Source organism: Leishmania mexicana, chromosome 11 (assembly GCF_000234665.1).
Source record: "Leishmania mexicana MHOM/GT/2001/U1103 complete genome, chromosome 11".
Taxonomy (NCBI): Eukaryota; Euglenozoa; class Kinetoplastea; order Trypanosomatida; family Trypanosomatidae; genus Leishmania; species Leishmania mexicana.
Genome location: NC_018315.1, coordinates 419,799 through 444,518, shown reverse-complemented (window position 1 = coordinate 444,518; position 24,720 = coordinate 419,799). Strand labels below are relative to the sequence as shown.

Below are 24,720 nucleotides of genomic sequence, written 5' to 3'. Positions count from 1 at the left end.
TGCCCTGTCACCCCCTCACGCTGTGTGTGTGTGTGTGTGTGTGTGTGCGGTGCCGGCAACTCAACTCTGCGCACAGACGTACAGACACGAAAAGCAGGCGCGCACTCGTGCACGCGCCTCCCAGAACGACATCACCATGGATGCTTGCCCAATCATCTGACTGTTGAGCACCAACCCTCCCCTCCCCTCCCCTGAGGAGCGACAACAACAGGCGATCACACCGGCACACACACACGTGCCCTCAACGCCGTCTCTGTCTCTCTCTAAGGCGTTCATCTGCTTGCGTTTCCGGCGTGCGTCCTCGCCCTAAGCCGCCGCCTTCTTCTTGATGTACTTCACGCGGCACTGGCTGGCCGTCGGGCCCACCACCATGGTGTGGTAGTTCGGTTCCGGCAGTGGGCCGAGGAGCTCAAAGTCGTAGTCGCGCAAGACCGTCGCCAGCACCGTCTTGACCTGAAGGAGGCCGAACTTCTCACCGATGCACTTGTGGACGCCGGCACCAAAGCCGCAGAAGGCACCGTCGACGAGCTTCATGTTGCGCTCTGGGTTCCACTCACGCGGATTCGGAAATGCCTCCTCATCCTGGTGCGAGAGGAGCGGCGAGCAGGCGATGATGTCGCCCTCTGGCACGACGTACTTGCCCACCTGGACCGGCTTCAGCACCTTTCGCATGAGCATAACGAGCGGCGGGTCGCGGCGAATCGACTCGCGCGCGCACTGCTCCGCAAACGGCATCTCCTCCATGACGTTGTCGTAGTTCAGCTGCGCCGGGAACTCGTCGATCTCCTGATGCAGTTTCGCGAGGTGCCTCTTGTTGCGAGGATCCATCAGATGCAGGAGGGACCAGGTGGTGGTAATAGTGGAGGTGTGCTGGCCAGCAAACATGGCGGCAACGATCATTCCGCACACCTCGTGCTGAGACATGCGGGTGCCATCGCGGTACACGGCGCCCAGCAGACCGGCGAGCAGGTCCGACGTGTTGCTGTCCTTCTGAGCTTCCTCCTTCTCGCGAGCGATGATAATCTCGCTGAGGATTTCCTGCAGCTCAGCGCGGGCGTCGCGGCAGCGGTAGGACTGAGGCAGCGGCAGTTTCAGGATCCACGGCAGGAAGACAGCGGCGGGGATGAGGCAGGTCTCCATCTTGGCCAGCAGCTGTGCGAACTGGCGCGCGTCCAGGCGCCTGCGCAGGTCCTCGCCGAAGAGGCACTGGCAAGCGGTGTTGATGATCATGGCGCTGCAGTCGTCGAGGATGTTGATCTCGCCTTCGTCCTTGTCCCAGTTCGCCTTCATAAACTTGCGCACCTCGTGCTGGATCGATGGAGCGAAGTTCTGGAACTTGGCCACAGTCAGCTCCTCGGCCAGGAAGTTGAGCTGCTCGCGCATGCGCGGGTACGGCGCGGCGTAGGCGACGCCCTCGCCAAAGACGGGCACCATGAAGCTGTAGACCTCACGCGGGGAGAGAATCTCGTTACGCGGGGTGAAGAACTTGCTGTGCTGGTGAACGTCACCAACAATAGTGATGCGGTTGCCGCAGATGTTCATGGTGAATATGCCGCCGTACTTCTTCTTCGCACTCAACATAAAGCCCAGGGGATCCTTGCCGAACTGGATGATGTGACCCACAAAAGGCGTCGTGCAGTGAATGACCGGCGGATCGGTCGGACGGGTTGTGTTGAAGGACTTGCAGAAGTACCAGCCGTACAGCGCCAGACCGGCGGTCAGGAGAAGGAGAAGCTCGCCGATCATGATGTCGAACACTTCGCTGCGTGTGCTTTATATCTATTTCGCGGTGGTACGAGCAACAGCAAAAGGGCGGGGGCGAGGGAGAGGGAGAGTACGGCAACACAAAACGGGAGGCTATGATGATGGCTATGAGAGATGAGTTACGTAACGGCGTTGCGATGCTGGCGGGTGCGTCACGCGCCACGGAAGAACGAGGGCAGGAGGGAGAGCAGGCGGGCAGGGAGTGGCACGTGCGGAGGGCATCACCACAAAGGCAGAGCATGGAAGCGAAACAGTGGGGACGAGGACGTGAAGCACCTACCCTGCCGGCACGACATCGCTGTCCCTTCACGGAATGAGCGGATGGAAGCCCGCTCGCTTAGAGGGCCAGAAGAGGAGGAGGCTCTCGCCTGCAACAGGCGTGCAGGCCTTCCCCTCCCCCCGCCCTCTCCCAGTCAGGATACACGGCGTGCGCATCGCCATATCGGCGGCGGTGCTGCCTTGTGTCCTCTTCTTTTTCGTTTGGTTCGTCTGTGTCTCGATTTGTGTTGTACTAAAATGCCTCTGCCAGCGACGCTGCCGCGGTGAGAGAGAAGAGGACGATGGGGCAGACAGTGAGAGCCAGTCACCCTTTCCGTCAGCGCGCTCGTTCTGCCACACGCCCCCATCACGCGCGCTACAGCAATGCGGACCCAGTCATCGCAGCACACCCTCTGCCCCCAGACTCTACAAATCCGCCGCCTCGCATGTCGCCTCGCAGCCGCTCCCCGGTCAGGCAGTCCCCACGCCACTAGGCAGTGCGAGGGCCGGGGGTGGGATGCGCTCGAGCCACGCCGACACTCCGCCCATCATATCGATCGCAGAAGCGTGTTCGCCTCCGCAGCTCGCTCCCACGCAGCACCGCACAGGACCCCACACCCCGCCACCACGAGAAGCGATGGAGCATTGGCAGGGGATAGGTAGTGGGGGGGTGCACTGGACCCTGCGATGCCACGCACTGCGGGGAGTTGGCCCCTCGTCATAATGGTGTATATACGACAAACCACACAGGAAAACGAAGATGACGGCAGAGGGTGTGTGCGAGAGAGAGAGCGACCATAAAACGGGCACTGCAGGGGGGCAGCTCCACACAATCCGCCGACCAAAGACAGGGAGAAGGATAGCGAAAACAAAGCCAAAGAGGAGGCACGATCCGCCAATCACCGCTGTCGCAGCATGCGCGTAATGCCAGCCTGCTTTGCCTGGGGCGCTCATGCGCGAGAAAGGGCAAACGAGGAAAGCACGCACACAACCACACAAAGCCCAAAAAGAAAAAAAGACAAGGAGTGAAGCCAAGCGGCGGTGAGGAAGAAGGTACCGCCAGTGGCGCCGGAGGGAAGCATCCTCCGGGGAGGATGGCCAAAGGCGAGGAGGAATGCGTCACGGTGCGGGGCACGAGCTACGGCTACTAATACGAACACCAAGCACCTCACACACACACAAACGACCGCCAACGAGGAAGGTGGCGGTGGCGGTGGAGGGGTGTGGCGGTAGATCACTCGGCACGTACCATGTATGTGCACACACGCGCCCACGCCGATACAGGCGCAGAGAAAACGTTGAGCTCTACTGCGACGAGAAAAGGAAAAGAAAAAAGCGCATCAGCAGCGACAGCGGAGAGGCAGAACAACATGGACGGAAACCAAAACGGAAAAGGGTGACGAAAAGGGAAGAACGACCGCCCGGCGGAGGAGAGCAAGCCACATCGCGCAGGTCAGTCACCACCAACGACAACGAACAACATCGAGCGGCAACGGCAGGACGGCCATCATCGTCGCACTAATAAGACGCAAAGGAGGAAGAGGAGGGAAGGCAGTGAGAGGAAGGGAGGGAGGGAGAAAGGGCCGTTCAACATCGTCGACACGGACTACCCACACATATCGTCTGTACATGGGCCTCACCAAAAAGATGCCATAAAAGTGCATCGCAAGCCGCAGAAAAGATAAGGCGATGTGCACATGAGCCAACAGCCAGAGGGGCCGCCGCCGCCAACACACACACACACACACACGAAACAGGAAAAAAAAGAAGAAGCGAGGAGACCGTTGTGACACACATGGAGAAGGGGGAGGAGGGGGAGAGGAGGACGTTGTGCACAGCAAAGACACGCGTCTGAAACACCCTGCTTTGCCTGCATACATGAGCACACGGCGGGAGGCAGACCATTCGTCCCTGAGGCACCCCCGGCAGTCCCCGAGAGGAGTCGGGGTGGCTTTTGTCCACGACACTCTAGCAGCAGCAGCAGCAGGAGCAGCAACAACGGCTTGGCTTCTGTGGGGCTGCCTCCTCGGCCGGGATCTGGAACGTCTCCTCGCGCTTGCCTACGATGTGCTGATACGTTGTCGTCCTCAGTATAAAATGCAAGTAGACGTGAAATCCGAACAAGTGCACAATGGGAACGATGCCGACGAGGAGCACGAAGCACAGCACAACCGGACCCGCGCGGAAGTAGGCGCTGTGGTGCTCCGCCAGCACATGCCACCACCGCGCAAGCAAGCAGATGACGCTGCCAAGAGTTGTGAAGCTGGTGAACACGCTTCCGCTCACAAAGCAAAAAAAAGGGATGTAGTTCGCCCTCCCGACGCACATGTTCAGCCACTTGCAGTGGTGGTCGAATCCCTCCACGCACTTGTTGCACGCCTTGCAGTGCTTGGAGTCCACATGCGTGCGACGGCGGCAGAAGATGCACAGCTCACCCGAGTTGCTGTAGTCCGTGCAGTCCTTGAAGGAGACCCAGAAAAAGAAGACGTACACGCACACAACGCCCGCTCCAACGAGTGTCGCGAACACCACGAGCTCAGCCAGGCAGTCCTGCTTGTCCTGGGTGTAGAGCAGTACGTAGGCCGCAAACACGCTAGACCAAAACAATATGATGACCACCAGACAGTACATCTGGCCGACAATCTGGTAGGAGTGCAGCGGTCGCTCAAAGGCATAGCGCCGCGGCCGTGTATATCGCCAACTGTCGGGGTAACGACGCGTGTCCACACAACACGAGGCCAGCGGCTGCTCTGAGCGAGATTCGAAACCGTGATCGTCTTCAGCGGCGCCGCGGTCGACCTCCAGCACATTTCCTCCGGCGGCATCGATCTTTGACGGTGGTGCCAGCACGTTTGCCACAACACAGGCATCATGCCTGCCGCTCCCCTCGAAGAGGGCATTGTCCTTGATACCGCCGCCGCTCGCCTCGTCCAGCTTGCTCCGGCTCGCCACGTCCATCTCCTCATCTACGACACGTTCCGCATCCATGAAGCCGAGGTCAACGCAGCTCAGCAGCGTGGCGTTCGCGTTGGCATCCGTGAGACGCGCACCGCACTGCTGCGCTTCTACTAACACGACACTCTCCACCTCCAACTCCTCCCCTTGACGGGCAGACACAGGGCCGTATCCGTTTGCTGCGGGCGGCGCCTGTGGAGTGTCATTGCCTCTTGGAGACGAAGGCGTCTGCAGCGGCACGTGTTTCGGTGACGAGCCGTATAGCGCAGCGCCATGGCCGCGGAGGGGGCCTTCGCGCACGAGATGCGCCGGTAGTCGGCTGCCGGTGGCCTCAGGTGGCAGCTGACGCGTCATGTCCGAGACGGGCGCGACAGCCGCGTCCGTCTCGGACTTTCCGGAGACGGATACTGGATCTCCGGCGGCACTCATTGTGAGTCTCTGTAGGTTGCACGGCACAACATAAAAAAATGCGGATGCGCCGGCGGAACTCGATGGGCCTCGCTTAGTATGCCCTGCGATTCGCGTGGACACACACACAAAAAAAAAAACGCGTGTGGATGGGTGGTATCTGGGCGTGCCAGTGAGGCGTGTGCGTGTGTGTGTGTGCCTGGGGTGGACACCGCACAGGCAGAAGAGAAGACAAAGAGTAAGAGAACGGCCACGGGAGAGGGGAGGGGGGGAGCTGCGAAAAGACCCACACGAACGCCACCAACGACGGTCGATACTCATCACAGGCCTATGCGCGCGTACGAGCACGAGAGGTTCCTCCTCGCCGCCCACACGGCAAGAGCTCACATCGTCATGTGCAGTCGCGGAGTGTGCAGCGAGGTGAGCGGGCAGGAGGAGGTGCAAGGATGCCGGGAACCTCGAGATTTTCTCTTTTCGCCCCCTGGCGATGGTGACGCGCATGCGCATAGCCCCCGGATCTCTCTCACACGGGCCCCCACTCACGTCCTCGCTGCCTCCTCTCCCTATTCTTCGGTGATCGTGGTCTCACAGAACGTGTTCCTGTCCGTGTCAAGGACAGACTGGTGTTGTCGACGGTAGAGAGACATGACGAGCGGTGGTGCCCGCGGTGCACGGGCGAGTCTCCTCCGAAAGTTCATGTTTTTTTTTCTTTACTTCCGGGAGAATTTCTTTGAATGAGCTGTAATTCTCTGCATGCAGGTGCGTGGATACGTACGCGCAATCCGGGCGTGTGCATGTGTGCGTGGTACATCGACGCTGACTGCCCGTGCTCTCATAGCAGTAAGCGTCTTGGTCCGCCCGCGAAGGCGCAGCGCAGAACAGCACAAAACCGCCGGCGTCAGCTCTGTACCTCTCCCCACCACCAAAAAAAAAATGTTTTCTTTTTTTCGATATCCACATCGAAAACGTCACAGCCGCCAAAGATAGATGTAGATATATAAATCTGCATGAGCAGACGCACAGAGAGAGAGTGAGAGGGCACCCGTTGTGACACCTCTGTCGAGCGTGTGAGCGCTGGTCGGTGCACAGCTGTCTAGCGTGAGGAGAAAGAGACCGCGAACAAGAAGAGCAACAGAAGGCCTGCGTATCCTTCAACACCGCCACCACCACCACCACCACCAATACGCCTCCCTCCCTCCCCACATCAAACGAAAAAAAAAGAAAAAATGGAGCGCCCTACGCGCGTTCGCCCGCGTGTGAATAAAACCACAGACACACGTGCCCACACGCCACACCAGAGCACAACGACCTTCTTCAGCTGTGCTACCCGAAAGCAGGCGCGGTGGCGCCGGCGCAGAAAAGGACAGTGTGAAAGCAAAGCGGGAGGAGGAGGGGGGCGGCGGTGAAGGGTCGAAGAGGGGATTCGAGATGCGTAAGAGAAACGAAGACAAAAGAACATGCAGCCGAGCACAGACAAGCACACATACGCATGCGTTGACGCCCTCCCTGACACACGCACACACACACATACAGGCATGCACAGGCATGCACAGAGACGCAAAGATAGAAGAGAGAAAATAGTGTAAGAGCATAGGAGCGTGCGTGTGTCCATGTGTGCAAACATCTAACAACCAAAACATTTTGAAAAGTGCGCGACAGGAGGGGAAGGGGAGAAGGGGTACCAAAGAGCACAAGGCAGGGCGCTGCTTCGTACATGTGGTTGGGGGAGCGACAAGAATGAGCATAAAAAGAAAAGGAAACATCTGCGATGCAGCAACTCTGTCTCTAAGCGGTGTTGCGCGTCCGTTTGCACGCGCGCGCATGCGTGCTCCTCCTCGCCCCACCCCACCGCCGTCGCCGCCGCCGCCCTCCTCCTCCCCCCTCCCACACACACAGAGAAGGACAGACAGACAGAGAGAGACAGCCTTACATGATAAGGGTAATGCAGATGTATGGGTGTAACGAAGAGGAGCAGAGACCATGCGTGCGCGGGCAAAGACGCTGCAAGCACGCAGAAGAGTGCGCCCGTCAGCGGTATCACTGGAGAATGATGCCATTTTTTTACTCGTTTTTCCTTGTCCGTGGAAGCAGACAGAAGAGGGGTCAAGGGGGGGTTGTGCATGCGCAATCGCTCTGCCCCCCCCCGCCCCGCCCCGCCCCGCTCCGCCCACCGGCCTAACAGCAGCACGGCCGCGGTCGCGTCTTGCGAAACCGCTCCTCCGTTTCACCGCTGGGGAACTCCACAGCACGCTCGCGCTTTTCAAGAATGTGCTGGTACGTCGTCTTGCCAACGATGCAAAGGTAGCTGTGGAACAAGAGCAGGTGCGCCATCGGGCCAATACCCACGATTATTAGCGTGCACATGACAATCGGGGCCGCGCGAAAATACGCGCTATGGCGCTCCGCCAGCATATGCCACCACCGCGACAGGTACGTCACGCCGCCAATAAAGCCAAAGAGAGTCAGGCACACGGCGGCGGAGACGAAGGAGAAGAAGAGCCGGTAGTTCTTCGCTCCGACGCACATGTTCAGCCACTTGCAGTGGTGGTCGAATCCCTCCACGCACTTGTTGCACGACTTGCAGTGCTTGGAGTCCACATGCGTGCGACGGCGGCAGAACATGCACAGCTCACCCGAGTTGCTGTAGTCCGTGCAGTCCTTGAAGGAGATTAGGATTAAGGATGTGTAGAGCCACACCATGCCGACAAGCACGAGGATAGCGAAGATGACCATCTCAGCCAGGCAGTCCTGCTTGTCCTGGGTGTACAGCATGATGTACCCCATGAAGACGCTAGACCAGAAAAGGGCTATCAGCACCAGCTCAAAGACGAACGCCATCACCTGCATCGAGTGCAGCGGGCGCTCGAAGGCGTGGCGACGCGGTTGACTGTGACGCCAGCTATCGGGGTCTTTGCTGACGTTCACGTATAGCGAGCAGCACGGCTCCGCTGAGCGAGGAATCTTGCGGCCGTCCTCGGCCCAGTCCTCACTCTCACAACCGTCATCAGCGCCCCCCTCGGTGTGGTGCAGAGAACTTCCACGCATGCGCTCTCCATCATCCCAAACGCTGCCGCTGGTGAGAAAGGCTTCATCTCGCTCATCGCCATACCGGCGTTTCTCTGCCACTTCCATTTCCTCCGCGATGGGGAGGTCCACGTCGGCGGGGTGCAGATGGGTGCACGGCAGACGCGACGTGCCACCCTCGCCAACGCTCACACCAATCGGTGCGGTGACAGCAGTCATAGAGGGAAGATGGTTGCCGACCCCGCCCCGCCGCCGCTGTGTCGGCACCTCGACCTCCGTCTCCCGCCCCGACGCGGGGCTAAAAATGCTGGACGGTTCCTCAGGCGGCTCGGTTAGCACTGTCGCAGCGATTAGCGGCCACGCAGGTCCCTTGACATACTCGCCGAGAGTAAAAATCGACTTCTCAAGACCTGAAAAGGGCGTGACGCTAAGAGCTGTGCCTCTGTTTTGTGCCACAGAGGCGTCGCTTGGCCGGGCACACCGAGCCGGCACACCAACACCCTTGGGAAAGTGGGACAGCGTCCCTTCAGCCACCGAGGTGTACGCCACTGCCGCGGTGGCTGTGCTAGGGGCAAGAACTTGCGGGTCGCATCGAGGCGGGGACGGCTGCGTAAGGCTCGGTTTGCTGGAAGCTCCGTTGCTGACCGGCAGATTCGGTGTGACCGCCGCACTGGCCAAGCGCTGCCGCTCTGTCTTGTCGTCGTCGTCCGCCACCCCTGTTGCCTCACGTGTAATATCTGTCCTCCATGACGAGCCCTCATTTACTTCACTGGCTGCTGCTTCTCCACCGGAGCATCGGCAGCTCGACTCCCGTTTGTGCTTGTGCCTGCGCTTGTGCGCGTGCGACAACGCCGTCGGCGCGTCCGAGGTACTGCTGCGGTGGCTGTGACGATGACGTCGTCGGCCCTTTGGCGCCTGGTTCTCTGGGGCATCAAACACCGACGTGGTGGTGGGTGTTGCAGGCGGCGTGCTCACCTGACGCGGCGAGTGCTCAGGGGTTGGCAACGAGGGCGATTGATCGGCTGATGAGGTCATTCTCGACGAGAAAAAAAAACAAAAAGGCGAGAAAGAGGAGGGAGGAAGGGCAGCAACGCACCAACGAAGCGAGGCTACCCGGGTGCGGGACAGAGAGAAGCCACCACCGCCGTCCACCGCGCGATGCAGAGGGGTGGAGATAGGTGCACCACAATGGTCAGAGGTGCAAGGAGGAGGGCTACTGTGGCTGGTGCCACACTGACGCGTACACACACACAAGGCAAGAAAAGGCCGAAGGTGCGGTCGTGGGGGTGGGGGGACAATGATTCTGTGAAGAGCAGAACGAGAAGAGAAGGACAAGAGGGGCACACAGCAAACCGCAAGCAGGGAGAACCACGCGCACCACCGAAAAGACGGCGATCAAACGGGATGAGAGAAGGCGCAAAAAAAAAGCGAACGTCCCGTGACACCAGTAAAAGTGAAGGCGAGGAGAGGACGCGTGAACGATGCGGTGGGAGGGGAGGGGACCGCACGCAAGCCGCAACGGAAAGCCTCGTCCAGCAATAGGTAGCAACGGCGAAAAAAAAAAGAAAGCACGAAGCAGAGAGTTAATCAGAAGGCCAGCGACAATAGATAGCGAGAGAACCGATGAAAGGGGGAGGAGGGCCAGTGTGCACCTCTCCCTGTTGCGGCAGCGTCGTGCGTGAAGTGTGGATGTGGTTGTTGCTTGCCTGTGCGCCTTTGCTGATGTTTCTGTGTGCTTCGCGCTGCGGGTGAGAGGGGACAGGAGAGAAATAGATGCAGAAGCGGGCGTGATAGTGATGTGTACAGATGATGTGCTTGGAATAGAACGGGGGGGAAGGAAAGTTTCCAGGGTGATGGCCTTGTTTGGGTGGGGGTAGGGAGGGGGGGGTCGGTCGGTCTGCGTGTGGGTGGAGGACTCTGCCTGGCCCTCTGCTGTGTATGCTTTTGGAAGCTGTGCACTACACCGTATGGGAGAAGAGAGGGAGGGAGACGGTAAAGCAATCGGAAAAAAAAGGAAAGAGGAGCAAGTGAGCGAGTAGATCCAGAGCTCGTCTGTGACAGCGCATGGGGGCCCCCGTGTGCATCCGTCGGGGGCGGTGGGCCGCGAGAGGTGCCGTGGAATTCGTTAGAGATGACAGAGTCGAACAAAGGTGTGCGCGTGAAACGGGAAAGGAGGAGGAGACGTAGCACACCGCTACGAAGGGGAAAAGAGTGGGGAGGGTGGCAAACGGTGGAGCTGCGCAGAGCAGCGAACGTGCACGGGGCAGATCATTCGCCAATCACCTTCCGCCCACTCCTGCGCATCGCGCCCTGCACACATCTTCGGCCAACGCGTCACATATCCACGGCTAGCTACACGCTGCTAGTCGCCTACAGAGCCCCCCCCCCTCCCTGTCCCAATCCCACCTCGAGCTTCGCTACCCAACGCACACCTCCACGCTTCTACTGGCACGGCGAATGCGCAGAGGGCTTCGGCACAGACTATCAGCCAACCGCGGACAACAAGAAGCGCAAAACACGGAGAGGAGATGCGCTCATCTTTCACCTTTTCTTTTGCGAACTTGAAAGAGGCGCACCGGTAATACGGCACGCATGGCGAACACACTCGCGGGGGTACATACACGCACGGGCAGGCCGTAGGGACGGCCGCCCTAAGCCGATACTGCATTGTCGTTGCTGTTGATCGGGTCTTCGGATGATCAAGAAACCAGGGCAGCGCTGCGCTGCATAAGCGTTACGATCACTGCCACGACCGCTGCACGTCACTATTCTTGCGCTAAGCGCGCCTGGAAACGTGCAGGCGCCGCTGCTCCGAGGAAGCGAGGACGACACGCATCGTGTGTTGCCGTGAGAGATCGCCCGGCTGCCAAGACCGCATACGGCAGCCATGGGTGACGCGGCACAATCGAAGTATGTTGGACGGTGCTGGCCATCGTTGCGGCGGTCATGGGCACGACAAGGCGTCGCGTCGGTGGTGGCGGTGACGTGTCCTTCTGCTGCTCCCCCGGTTGCTCCTACTCAGGCACCTGTGGCACCGGCAGTGCAGCAGGTGAATCCAGGGAAACCCTGTCTGCGCACGGCGCGGCCTCCGCCAGTTGGCAGCCGATGTCCAGAGTCGCCGCCGCCTCGGCCACGCGGACGACAGCGCTATGAGCAGCGGTGATCTCGTCCTCGGTCAGCGCTGGGGCCTCGTGAGCGACCACGATGCCACACTCACCCTCTTCCTGCTACTCCTCGTGCGGTGTCTGAGCAATGTGTAAGTGTACGCTCGGGGCACCCTCTCGAAAAGGAGATTCAACGGTGCTGCCGCCGCTGTTGCGCAGCTCTGCATTCATCGCTGCCTTTTCTTCTGCAGCGGCCACGTCGGCGATGCCCTCCTCGGCAGGCTCCTCATCCGAGGCCGCCGCTGCTAGCGGGAGTGTCATGCGCACGGGGGTGTAACATATCATCACTGAGGTGGCGCTCTTATCGGGTACCTTGCCGCCAGCTAAGACGGCGTTCGCCGTCCTCGTCACTGCCACTGCACTTGTGGCGTTGGCCCTCTCCTCCTTCTCCAAGGCCTCTCGCTGCAGCGTCTCCAGCGGCTGCTGCAGCGACCACGTATGCGGCATGCGTAACACAAGTGTCTCTAGGTCGCCTCGTGGTCCAGCGAGTAGCACGCGCGTGGGGCAGCGACGTTGCGTCGTGGCGTGGTGCATGTCGTCGTGCCGGTGCTCCGTCGTCACCGACGCGGACATGCCTTCGTTCTCCTGTCCATTGCGAGGATGGCGCCCCTCGTGGCCGGTATGGTGGTGATCGTAGTCGTCGTGGCTCTGCGGCTCATTCGAGTGAGGATAGTGCAACGCCGCGGCCGATGGCAAGGGCGCTCTCTTGGGCTCAGGCGAGGTGGCGCTGTTCGCATCCCCGCCATCCACCTTCTCGTCAAACGTGGCGGCTGAAGTACAAGAGCTGCTGCTGCGCAGCTCCGGACGACGCGGTGTGGTGTCGTCACACTCGCTCTCTGGGTTCGGGTAGTCGACCTGGGCAGAGAAGTGGGAGTTGACCGGTACAGTGAACCTGCCATGCAATGCAATGGCAGCAATGCTGGGCTCCCTCATCGTCAGCCTCCCACCCGCCAAGCCCAGAGTATCAGCGGAGCTCAGGCGGGGTAGCAATGAGCCCATCTCCTGTGGTAGCGGCGGCGGCAAAGGCGCTACCGTCGGCGCCGCCGGCAGCAGCGGTGGAGAAGGGTGCGCTGTGAAAGATGGCATGGCGACGCTGCGAGCGTGACCTCCGTCCGCGTCGTGCACGGCTTGCAGCGCCCTGGAGGCGGCCAGTGGAATACGGACAACGCGTGGCGGCGTGATGAGGACCTGGTGACCAGGATCGAGAGAGCCCACAGAGAAGTTGCCAGCGTTCAGTAACGAACACACATCTAGCACTGGTGCACTGCCGCCATCGCGCTGATGCAGCTTGTCCTCCTCGTCGGCGGTGTCCTCAGCCAGGAAGTCGGCAGAGCGGCGCGCCTCCCCGCCTTGGCTTCCTGGCGGCAGGCCCTCCATGGAAAGAGCCAACACGCCATTATCATGCGCTGCGGTCGGCGACGACGCGGCCCCCAATGCGGCGACGGCGCTAGCAGTTGCGGCGGCCACCCGACTCGCGGCTGTGGCTGCGGTCGCCCGGGGCACCACGAGTGAGCCACCTGGCACCGAGGTCTCCATCATCGTGGGGTCCCATTCCGCAGAGTAGGTCGCCGTGGCCAGCGAGTTGCTCGGTGAGGTCACACTTAATCGCGGCGTCACCTCCTCCTTGCGGCTGCCCACGACGTCAAGGTCGTCAACATGCAAAATGTTGAAGTGGCTGTTGCCTCGCGCATCACGCGCCGTCACGCGGAGCAAGAGTCACAGCGTCCTGGGCGAAAGGTGGTACTCATCCAGGCTCTCCTCGGTCCACTGCTCCTGACGTAGCTGCAGGTGGTACAGCAGAGACGCGTAGCCGCGGGCGGCGTGCTCTGGGTCTGCTTTCAACTCCGTGCGCCAGCGGCGAACAACTTGCGGCGCGCGCACCCCCGCCCCAAGAACCAGGGCGTACTCGTTGAACAGCAGAATGCGGCTGCCACGCGCGAGCGTTGGATGTGGATGGCGACCCATTCTATGGCGCCGAAGGCGCCGACTGTCCTCAGGGATTTCGCTATCGCTGGGGCGGCCCGTCGCGCCGGGCGCCATTGTTTTCTCGTCGCCACGGTGCAGCGGCCGACTTAGCGCCACGCCCGCAGCTGGTGATAGAACGAAGCCGCCGCTGCCGTCGTCTGAGGATCGCGGCGGGCAGTGTAACAGTGCCGGCGTGGAGGCGGGCGGCATGGAGGCGTCCGAGCAGCGGCCTGTGAAGCTGTCCGGTCGCGAGGAGGTGAGGCAAAACGACCCTGGCGGAGACGGCGCCGTCGACCCCCACCGCCCACCCGCGGCCATCGCCCCGTCGTGCAGTGGCTCCAGAACACTCAACCTCGCCTCAACGAGAAGTGTCAGCAGCTCACTGGCCACTACGGTGCTCAGCCGCGGATTCTCGCACAAGAGAACGTCTCCCACCCCATCGAGAATCGTGAAGAGTGAAGTGAAGACCATCACATGAATCGGCACCAGGACAGCGTTGCTCGGCTGACCCGGCAGGCTGGCCGACAGCAGCTCAAGGTCCGAGTTGCGGAAACAGAAGGAGTCCGAAAAGGCGCGGCGGTACCTCTCCATCTCCATGGAGTCGGCGGCAGCAGCAGCGGCGAGGTGGACGGAGAGGCCGGGCGGGTCGTCGCTGATGGACGGCGGCCGCGACCCGTTGTTGGGCGGGGTCCCCAGCGGCTCCCGCGCCAGCTCGAAGGCGGCGCCCGTAGTGGACATCCTAGCCGAGGTGTTGGGGGAAGCGAGCGAGTCCGAGGTCGTCGTGATCGTTTGAGTGGCATGGTGGCTGAGGATAGATGAGGCGGCGAGGGGTTCGGGATTCAGGGGTGCGGCAGTCACGTTCCCCAGTGGGTGCACGCTGGCGAGCGCCGGTGGCCCCGGCGTCTCCTGCTGCATCTGCGGCACCGTGGCCGTTGAAAAGCTCTGGTAGACGTCCTCAGCGACCTCCGCGTCCCATCGCTCAAATACCTCTTGCAGTCGTGCCAGTGGCACCTCGTCGCGGGCCGCCTCGAAGTGGGCCTTCATGCGACTGCGGTACTCCGTCATGCGCTCCCACAGCCACAACCGCGCTGTACGGATATTGGCGTAGAGCACATACAGAACAGCGATGTCGTAGGCGCTGGCTAGCTTCAGTGCACGAGCGCTCAGCAGCACACACTTGGCCCAGTACAAGGCCAGACACCGCCGCAGCGTCCTCACCTGGGCAGCCTCGCTCTCCTCTGCCGGCGTGGTGCCCGTGACGACTGCAGCCGTCGGCGGCATGAGCGAGTACGCGTGGCGGTGCGGCCAGTGCCGCATCCCCGTGGGGACAGCCGACGCCGGGATGTTGGACTGCGCTGTCAGGAGTGGGGCGAGTCCCTGCGTCTGACCTACAGCGCTAGCCGCAGCATCGGAAACTGCAAGGTGCGGTGGCATCCGCGCACGTGGAATCGCGGGTGGGGTGCCACCTGCGGCCCCCGCCTGAGAAGAGGACGTACATGATCACTTCAAAGGAACGCTCACAGGCGCACTGGTCGCGGCAGCCGTTGCAGCCGTTGCTGCTGCTGCCATGAGGCCGTGTGCTGGCATCACCGATGCCGGTTGGTGCACATGCACCGCAAGCTCCGACAGGCCACGCATCATCGGCTCCGTAAAGGGCGTGCTCCAGCTGCTCGTCGGCAGCGGTGTGCGCAGCAGGCGCGCTGACGTCTGCGACAGTGCGAAGGCGCACTGCAGAGCAGCCTGCGCAACTGTGCGGCTGCAGTTGTACTGCTTGCTTGCAGTCACGCACCCAATGACGGTCATGAGCGGTTGGCACCGAGTGAAGCAAGCCGCCAGAATGTACCCCACGCGGATGTTCGCGGCCACCTTTTCCGCCGCCGAGCAAACCAACGTTGCTACCCTCGTCCTCGTCGTCTGCACCGTTAAACCCCGATATGCCGCTGGCGCTTCTATGCCTGCCATCACGCCGCGTCCATGGCAGCGTCGGTGAGGAGCCGACAGGTCGACGGTAGAGAAAGGGCTCCACCATCCCTACAGCCACAAGAGACTCGAGCAGCATGACGGCATGACGAATGCGGCGACACTGCAGCTCCAGCTCGACCGTCAGCTCCGCGGTGGTCATGAAGGACGTAGCGGCCTCGGAGCCGAACATGCTGAGGGGATGCGATCGGTTTGGCACGCCAGTGGTGGACATTGGGGTGCTAACGCTACTGCTTTGGCCGTGAACAGACGCGCTCAGGAGCGGCTGCAGTCGTGAAGTTAGCTGGCCGCCCGGGGCAGAAGGAAAAGACGGCGTTGATCGCTGAGACAGCAGGGTGTGGCACCCTATAGGAGAGAGATACTACGAGAGCGGCGACGTCCCCGCGTGATGTGAAGAGAGCAGAGACAGGCTTGGCAACCGCGGCTCCGTGATATCAACGCTTGTGCTGCTGGAGCAAAGAAAGGATGGCATGAGGTCGGTGACTCCGGATGAACATGTTTGCGCCGGCGAGGCCGCCGTCTTGAGAGATGACTGCTGCGGTGGTGCATGTTGGAGGGTGGCTGGCACCGCGCACACCGTTGACAGCCGTCGAAGCGGGTTGGATGAGCCGCTGCGGGAGCTCTCTGGTGGCGCACCTGGCTCTCCCGCGGACGGCCGCTGCGGTTGTGCGATCAGCTCGTCCTCTAAGGCGCGGTTCGACACGCTCTCCACTCATTTGCACGACGCCTCCAGCGCCTGGCTCGTTCATTGCACCAGCCACCGATGCTCCTCGAAGAAGTTAAGCACCGTGTGCGCATCCCAGACGGGCCCACACAATGCTATATAGGCCTCCGTGGATCCCTCACGCACGCGTGACCGGTCGCCACACAGCAGATGCACCGCCAGCACGGCGAGCTGCTCTGATGGAAGACACCCTTCCGGTCTCTCTGAAGACGAAGACAACTGCGGCTCTGCTGTCGGTGGGCACATCGACGCCCGCGAGCATTCACCCCTTTCACGCACCCACTGCGACTCGCTCGTTGCGAACGGGTCCCCGCGAGCCAACTCATCATTGCCAGGGCAGTCCGAGTCGCTGCGGTGGCTATTGCCTTCTCGGTCACCCTCCTCCTCCCCCGTGGAGTGGCACGCCGCGTGGTGCATGGGCGTTCGCCCTGACGTCGGCGTCGATTTTCGACGCTGTTGGGGCGTCCACGTATGCAGGGCGAGCTGGAACAAGAGTGGGATGCGATGGCGCAGGTAGCTCATGGCGTAGAACTCGCCTCTCAATGCCTGCTCAAAAAAGTCCTCTTGCAGCAGCACCGCGGCCACATCCTCGCAGACGCGGTAGTGTGCATTGTGCAGGGAGCGCAGCGTGTACGGCAGATCGGCGTTGCGGGCGCCAGCTGCTGTACCTGGGAGCATGGCACCGGAACAAATAGCGAGACACACACGTACACCCGCTCACCTTCCTTTTCCGGTCTTGGACTTGTGTGGGTGTGTGAGTGTGTGTGCAGGGGGGGGGGGGCTCTTGTTGCGAAGAAGCCAAAACACAAAAAACGAAGAGCAATCAAAGGCAAGATAAGGCAAGAGAAGACACGGCGGGCTTCCGGCCAAGATGAATGAGCAAGGCACACACACACACACACACGGCTGCACACAAAGCTTTACGACGGCAGAGACGGCACAAGCGAAACCAGAGGTGCACGCGTGCGAAAATAAAAGCCACGATAAACGGCAGCGCAGAAGGAAAAAGAACGCAGAAAGACGAAGGAAACGGTGATCGCAGCGCTCGCTTCTCTCGTGTTTTGGTTGAGTGCGCTGTGCGGCGTTCGAGAAATGAGCGCCGGGGTCTGCGAGCACGCATATGTGCGCGTGTGTGTGAGGGGTTTGTCCCGTTATGTGCGGCCCTTTTTTTTATTCGTATTATTAGTATCGGTTCTGGATGCGCGAAACGCAGCACCCGTAGAGACCACCGAAGTTGGCCAAGAGATGAGAAAAGACGGAGACTCGAGGGAGTAGGTTCAGCACCGCTTTCTCTGCGCTATGCCGCGGCCGCGCGTTGCTGCACACACACACACACACACATTTTTATCGTTGTCTGTGTCTGTGTGTATATATCATGATTTCGTGTAGCGTTGCGTAGACCCCACACACACACACACACTCTCCCTGTGGTTCCCCTTTCCCATGAACACGTGGATGCGTGCGTTGAGGTGTGCGCAGATGGCCCTCCGCCTCCCTCCCTCCCTCGCTCCCCCTCTCTCTCCGAGTCGTCTATTCCGCAATACGCGTGCGTACGTGAGAGGTGATGCGGATAGCCCCGGGGAAAACATCTTTTTTTTTTTGGCGGGAGGAGAGGCGGGTGTAGTCGGACGCTGCAGAAAACCGCCTCGCCAGCACTCGGTATGGCACGCGCGCACAAGATGAATCCGAAGGAGGAGTGGAGACGAGAAGCGCAGGATGATAAGCAGAGAACAGCGATGTGCTTGTGGATGCGCGCCTGTCGTTGGGAAGCGAACTCCCGGGAGAGTGCCAACGTGCATACGCGCAAGCGCGTGCCTCGCTCGACGCACAAAGAGGAGTAGACGGAGAGATGAGTGAGCGAAAGAAAAGAAATCGGAAGCGCGTCAACTCGCAACGTTGTCGTCCCCCACCCCGCACCTCTCTTCGCACACACCTGGAAGCCATGCCCTCACAGCCAGAGTTCTCTGGGGAATGGGGGAGGGAGAGGGCCAACGAGGCGGCGCACGTGCGAAGGATGCATCCTCCTCTTCCCCTTGGTAACGATGAGGCACGGCGGCCTCCCCCCCCCTGAGCACACCTGAGAAGAGAGGCGCACGTGTTCCTCCATCAGTGATGGAAAAAGGGACGAGGGAAGTGAGGAGGAAACTTCGTGGACACGCACGCACGCGTCGCCGCTTGGGTTCTGCCTTTTCATTGTTTTGCACGTGTGGCGTATGCTTAGCGCCGAGAATCCATCATGCGCCACCTCACCCCTGGCCTGCACGCCCTGTCCCCTCTTCACTCCTCTTTCATCGCCGTCCCGCAGCGCGTGGGAGACGCTTGCTCATCTCGGAGAGCCGGGAAGGATGTGAAGGAAAGGGGAGGGGGAGGGTGCAGAGGCGCAAGAGAGCGGCGTCACTCCCTCCGTTGCCGTTTAAAAGATAAAAAAGACACTTTTTCGCCTCGGCCTCCTCCTCGCTCCTTCGAGGTCGTACACACACACACACACACACACACACACTAAAAAAAAGGAAAGCCGCCGCACCACACGTCCAACGGCCCACACACACACACACGCGCGCACACAGACAGACAGACAGACACAAGCAAAGGCGCAGGAGAACACAACGAAAGAAGACGCCGGTGCGGGGCGGGTACCATCCGCAGCGGCAACGCAGCAGTGAGTCCGCTCGCCAGCCAGCCATCTCCCCCACCCCACCTACCTCTTCCCGTGGGCAGCTGCCAACCCTCCCCCACCCCACCCCCCGAAGCACAGCGCACCCAGCCGTGGGAGACGAGGAGCGCAAAGTGCTCATTGAAGCGAGAGGCGGACACAATAGAGTGAGAGAACGAAAAATGGATACGCGATGCAGCGTCCGTGAGCCATAATCGGGCGCACAAAGGCATGATGGGCCAAGCACATCACGAATCCGCTGCGGGTAAGGGATGCGAGTGGGCCAATCGACTGTGAGCTGGCGCATGTAGCCACCGTGAGGAGCACGACACATGACGCACACGATCCGAGCACGGAGAAGGGGCACACGAAACAGAAAGAGGGAGGGCTGCAGCAGTGATGAGGAAGAGCACCACGATGGGGGGGGGGGGGCGCAATCGCCGGCAGCACGTATTCGATATAAAAAAGAGCCCAGGAATGTGTGCGCCCGCTCGGGGAATTGGGGGAGAGGCGCATAGAGCCCATGAAAGGGCATGGTGTCTACACTGAGGAACGGCATCTCGTTTACTTACACACCCCCGCTTCCCCCTCCCTGAAGTCCCCGAGTCATCACCTGCTCAGTCGCTGCACCGCCTTCTGTCTCTCTGAGTTACTGTCCTGCTCTCGCTCCGGCCCATCGGACCTCGGACTCCGCACAGCAGCTGCAGGCACACAGGCGCACACAGAGAGCCACACAGCCACAAGCGGCGAAGCAATAGGCAGCGAACGAATATACATGGCCAATACAGAGCGCCATCATCTGTGCACGCCGCCGCCTCTGCCGCTCCTCCCCCAATCCCCTGCGGCCACGCGGAAGCTGTGGCGCGCAAAGGTAGCGGCGTGTGCTTCGTCCTCGTACCCCTCGCTGTGGGCGGGTCCTTCTGTGTCTCGTGCGGTGCACCCATGATGGCCTCACTGGCACTTCGCTGCGACGGCGCCGTCGCCATCCAGGTTTCCCATCTGCAACAACATAAAAGAAAAAAATGAGGTCTGTGCGCGTCGCCAAACGATAAGAGCAAGAGAACGGATGGCATGTGGCTCGCTCGCCCGCCGCGCTCTGGGGAAGCAAAAAAGACACGCATAAAACATATACTAGCATACACCCGCTCAGGCACAGACATAGACCAACACAGCCACGCGCGCACAGCCGCAACGGCCATCCATCGGCTCGGCCCCCCTCTCTCTTTCGCCTGTGCTCACAGCTACGCCACTTTCTGCTTCAGGAAGCCGTACCCAAGGTCCTGGCCCTCCTGCTGAAGGATCTCGTAGTACTGGTTGATCATCGTGACGGAGAGCAGGATACCGGTGCCGCTACCAATGGCGCCAAGAAAGTCCGCGAAGATCGTCAGCGCGCCGACGCAGAGGCCTCCGAAGCTGGCCGCGACGGGGATGTACTTCTCCAAGAGTCGGGTCATATCATCCTCGCTTTCGCGGGCCTGCACGAGCCAGCGGCCCTGTGAGGCGAGCTGCTTCGCCACGTCTCTCGGCGCCGTGTGCGAAATGGTGATCCACAGTCGGGAGAAGACGGCACACGAGGTCAGCACAAAGACCACGTAGAATATGGCGTGAATGGGGTCGGCTAGCAGGTCGTAGAAGGTCGCTGGGGGCACGAGGTAGTACGCAAGGCCGCTGACAGGAAACATCTGGCCGCTGCCGCCGCCGTTGTACCCGCGCTCCTCCCACCGGCCAAGCAGGTTGATCAGGAAGTTTCGGTTGCCGAAGCGGCGCGACAGGATCTGAGAAAAGAAGCTGATGTTCGACACAACACTTGTCTGCAGAATGATCGGCATGTTGCTCGTGTAGAAGAGCTTGATCATGTAAGGCTGGCGGTCGTTGCCGTTGAACTTGCTCTTTGTCATGAGTGGCACACGGAAGCCCTGGAAGAAGACGACGACGACGAAGACCACGGCGGTGGAGAAGATGTTCGTCAGGTTCGGCAGCTGCGGTCGATAAAATGCCTCACGCAGCGCACGCACTTTGTCCGTGCGCGAGACAAGCAGGTGGAAGAAGGCGATGATGGCACCCTCAAACTCGGCGCCGCGGCCAGTGTTGATGGTTGATGGAGAGAACGCCTTCCAAATGATAGTGTCGCACACGTTTGTGGCGATGAAGAGGGAGGTGCCGCTGCCAATGCCCCATCCTTTTTGCAGGAGCTCGTCCAGAAGAATGCAAATCATGGTTGCCGCCATGAGCTGGAGAACAATCAAGCCGCACATGACCATGCCAATACGCGACGGATCACCGTACATGCCCGAAGACACGTACGCCACCGCCTCCACCACCGTGATCACCAGGCCCATCATCTTCTGGAAGCCCTCGAATACCGCCCGCTCCTCACGGTTGTTCGGGTCGTAGGTGAGGATGCGCACGCCGGCTAACAGTTCCAGGATGAGAGAGGCGGACACGATAGGCGAGATGCCCAGCTCCATCAGTGTACCCTTGTTACTCGCCAGCACAATACGCATCCAGTAGAACGGGTCGCTGGCGTTGCCGGGGCGGGCGCCGTACACGGGGACTTGGCAGCAGATGAGGAAGACAAAGAGCGCCACACCGGTCCACATGATGCGCTCCTTGATGCCGGGTAGGCGGCGGGGCTTCTCGATCTCCGGCAGCACCGCCAGCATCGGCTTCAGCGACATTAACCAATTCGCCTGCTTCGTCATGACGGCGGATGAGGACGCTCAGCGAGAGAACGAAAAAAAAGAAATAAGTTAAACAGAAGACGAAAGGCGATGTACGGAAAGATGAGCTCACCACGTTGTTGCTGAAATTGTGCGCGTTTCGTGTGTGCAGGGACGTTCGGCTGTCACCAAAGCGTGAGGGGAGGGTGGTGTGCAGGGATGAAGAAGGCGGTTCACTTCAAGATGAGCGAGAGGAAGAGGGAAGCAAGCCTTGGTGCGGTAATGGGTCGAGCTCAGAGAGATGCGCACACGCACTACAAAAAGCGGGTGCGTGCATGTCGCCATGCAGAAACACGGGAAGACGGACAGAGGCAACAGGAAGAAGCGCACAAGCAAAAGGTCTGCAGTCTTTCAGCTGCGAGTGCGGAGAGCGAAGAGAGGCAGGGGTTGCGGAGACCTATGTGTCCGTGCACCAGGCAGGCACGCATACAAACATGGACCCCGATACACACCTTTCCATGTGCAGCCTAGCCGGGTACTCTCCCCATCCGTCGCGCTTGGCATGCGCTTAGGCTTCACCTGCTGTCGATGCCCCCTCCCTCCTCCGTCCCTTCCTCTTCCCCCGACTGTTTTTCTTTTTTTTCACACGTCTTTCTTTTTTCTCTGTCGCTTGAAACCGGTGTGCTGGAGCACCTGGTTCGTCGTCGTCGTCGTGTCTTTGTTGTCTGCTTTCCCTCCCATGGATGGGGTCGTATCACTTCTCGCTACTTCCTTTTCGGCTCCCCTTGTCGTCTTACGTCATTTTATCCTTTTTTTCCGTTCAGTACCGCACACCCGTGTGCGCATGTACATGGAGAGACAGAGAGGGGTAATCTCTACTTTGACGATCTGACATAGGGACGGCGAGAGAGGGGGGGCAGCTAGAGGAGAGGGGAGGGGAGGGGGAGGGGGAGGGGGCCTGTTGGACTTAGAGCACCACGGGTTGCTGTTGTAGCCAACACACACACACACGCACATAACATACATGCTGACAATGCATGATGATGCACTGACGGTGCTTGTGCTGCGACAGAAACAGCGCTCTGCTACCATTGCCTCTCAGCCCTTCCCGTGTTGGTTCCTTGTACTGTTGCCCTGCCTCCTCGTCCCCCTGCCCCGCCTCCTGCGGAGGCCCCGACACCCTCCTTTACACGTGGGCACAATGCACACGTAAATGGTGTGCGTGTGTCCCCCGTGTACGTCCCTGGTGGTAGAGAGAGAGAGCGAGCGAGAGAAAAATGCAAGGGAAAATAAAAAGGGACGATAAAAAAAACCCCAAAAAAAAGGAATACAAGACCAACTCGAATATACCGTGCTACACGTGCAATACATTGGGAAGAGGCATACCTATATATCGATAGGAGAATACATGTGTGAAGGTGACGGATGGAGGGGGGAAGTGGGGAAGGGGGGAGGGGAGAAGTACGAAGAGGAGGCAGAAGAACGGAGACGACAACACTATGCGAACCATAAAACACAAACATACAGAAAAAAAAAGGAAAGAAAAACGACACAGAAAACGGCAGGCGAGCGGCTTCCCTTTGTTTGTTTGTTTTCTTCTTCTCGTTCGTTCGTTCCTTCGTCGTATTGCTCGTGTTGTCCGCTTCATGGATGAAAGGGGCATCCGGCGGACATCCAGCTGCAGTGAGGAAGCGGAAGAAGCGAACAGCGCCGACGCGGATCCCCGACACACACACACACGCACACGTACGAGGGAAATAAAAACATAAATAGACCCGGGCACAAAATAAAACGAAAGACGTGACCTGCACTCACGGAAAGAAAATGAGAAAAGCAGGAATCGACGGAGGGCATGTGCGATGAGGACCGGAGGAACGGACGAGGGGCGGGGGTGACGGTGCAACGTCGTCACGTTGCGTTGGCGCAGTCGAAAGGGACTGGAAAAAAGGGAAAGCGAAAGAATGGCAGCGGTGTGAGGCGAAAACAGCTCGGGCCTCCGCCGATAAGAGAGAGAGGGAGAGAGAGGGGGGCAGTTCGACTGACACGCTCACCCGTCTCTCTCATCCATCCCCCCTCCTCCTCCTCCTCCCTACCATAATTTTCTTTTTTTCGTTGATTTTCGTTAGCCATTGCGTTTCGTCCTACCTCGTGCTTTCGCGGTGCAGACGTGACACCGTCTGCGTGTGCGCATAAGCGGAGGCGTGCGAAATATTTCTTCGTCTTGTTGGGCGCATGGACAGTGGCGAGGGCGCCTTCAGTGAAGTATAAAACAGAAGAGAGCATCGGGGGGATGGGGAAGGGAGGGGAGGGGGGGGAACCGAACATGAAACGGGGAGACGACGAAGAAAAAAATTTCTGTGACGGCGCGTGACGAGAGAAAACACGTTAGCACGCTATAACAAGAGCAAAACAAAAAAAAAGACAAGGACATCAATAAAACATTTTTGAAGAACAAAAAAAAACGAGCCGTTTCACGCGTTTGGATGCGTCTTCCTCTCACCCCCCTTTTTTTTTTCTTTCCGCCTACATCTCGCCGGCAGGCCCCTCCCCCTTTGTTGTTGCGCTTTCCTTTGTATCTATATATATATATATATGTGTGTGTGTGTGGNTGGNTGNNTGGTTGCGGGTGTGTCGAGGTGACAGCAGCGGACGAAGCCACCACGCAGACACACGCGTGAAGCACGGGAAAAAAAATGTAGTGAGCCAAAACACCAAAAGCGCAGCGGGTGGCATCGTTGTGAGAGAGACGCAACACGGCTCGTGGGCAGGCGGAGGAGGAAGAGGAGGCAAAGACGCGAAGGACGAACGGAAAAAGGTAGAAAAAGGGAAGAACCGAAAAAATGAAAATAAAAAGAGGTGTCAGAGCCACATATCCCCAAACGCGAGAGGGTGTGTCCGCGTCTCGGTGGTGTGTGTGTGTGTGTGTGTGTGTGTGTGCGTAGGTGGGTGTGTGGGGAGTCTGAGGAGGGACAGGTGAAGCGCAAACACACAGGCACACAGGCACAGATGGGACACGTGCTCATCAAGGAGACACGTGAGTAAACAGAGAGAGAGCACTGTAAAACAACGGAGATAAAGAAAAAAAGGGCGAAAATATAAATAAATATAAAAGTTTGCGGAGAGACGTGGGAGAGAAAACACGCCGACCGACATGCATGCACACGA

General features: G+C 59.8%; 5 protein-coding genes and 1 pseudogene across 5 annotated transcripts, besides 1 other annotated feature; all 6 read right to left on the bottom strand.

Annotated features, from left to right (window-relative positions):
- Positions 1-306: 306 nt before the first annotated feature.
- LMXM_11_1100 (putative lanosterol 14-alpha-demethylase) lies at positions 307-1,746 on the bottom strand (the record flags this gene model as incomplete). Its single annotated transcript, XM_003873031.1, has 1 exon — positions 307-1,746. One exon carries the CDS (start codon positions 1,744-1,746, stop codon positions 307-309), a length of 1,440 nt encoding a protein of 479 aa, XP_003873080.1.
- Positions 1,747-3,990: 2,244 nt separating this feature from the next.
- LMXM_11_1090 (putative zinc finger domain protein) lies at positions 3,991-5,406 on the bottom strand (the record flags this gene model as incomplete). Its single annotated transcript, XM_003873030.1, has 1 exon — positions 3,991-5,406. The coding sequence occupies one exon, from the start codon at positions 5,404-5,406 to the stop codon at positions 3,991-3,993; it is 1,416 nt and encodes a 471-aa protein (XP_003873079.1).
- Positions 5,407-7,560: 2,154 nt separating this feature from the next.
- On the bottom strand, positions 7,561-9,444 carry LMXM_11_1080 (putative zinc finger domain protein; the record flags this gene model as incomplete). Its single annotated transcript, XM_003873029.1, has 1 exon — positions 7,561-9,444. The coding sequence occupies one exon, from the start codon at positions 9,442-9,444 to the stop codon at positions 7,561-7,563; it is 1,884 nt and encodes a 627-aa protein (XP_003873078.1).
- Positions 9,445-11,636: 2,192 nt separating this feature from the next.
- On the bottom strand, positions 11,637-12,146 carry LMXM_11_1070 (hypothetical protein; the record flags this gene model as incomplete). The annotated part of the gene is made up of 1 exon (XM_003873028.1): positions 11,637-12,146. The coding sequence occupies one exon, from the start codon at positions 12,144-12,146 to the stop codon at positions 11,637-11,639; it is 510 nt and encodes a 169-aa protein (XP_003873077.1).
- A 739-nt stretch (positions 12,147-12,885) lies between these two features.
- On the bottom strand, positions 12,886-16,752 carry LMXM_11_1060 (annotated as a pseudogene).
- Positions 12,886-16,752: a sequence feature.
- Positions 16,753-20,136: 3,384 nt separating this feature from the next.
- Positions 20,137-21,597, bottom strand: LMXM_11_1050 (SEC61-like (pretranslocation process) protein,putative; the record flags this gene model as incomplete). Its single annotated transcript, XM_003873027.1, has 1 exon — positions 20,137-21,597. One exon carries the CDS (start codon positions 21,595-21,597, stop codon positions 20,137-20,139), a length of 1,461 nt encoding a protein of 486 aa, XP_003873076.1.
- Positions 21,598-24,720: the final 3,123 nt, after the last annotated feature.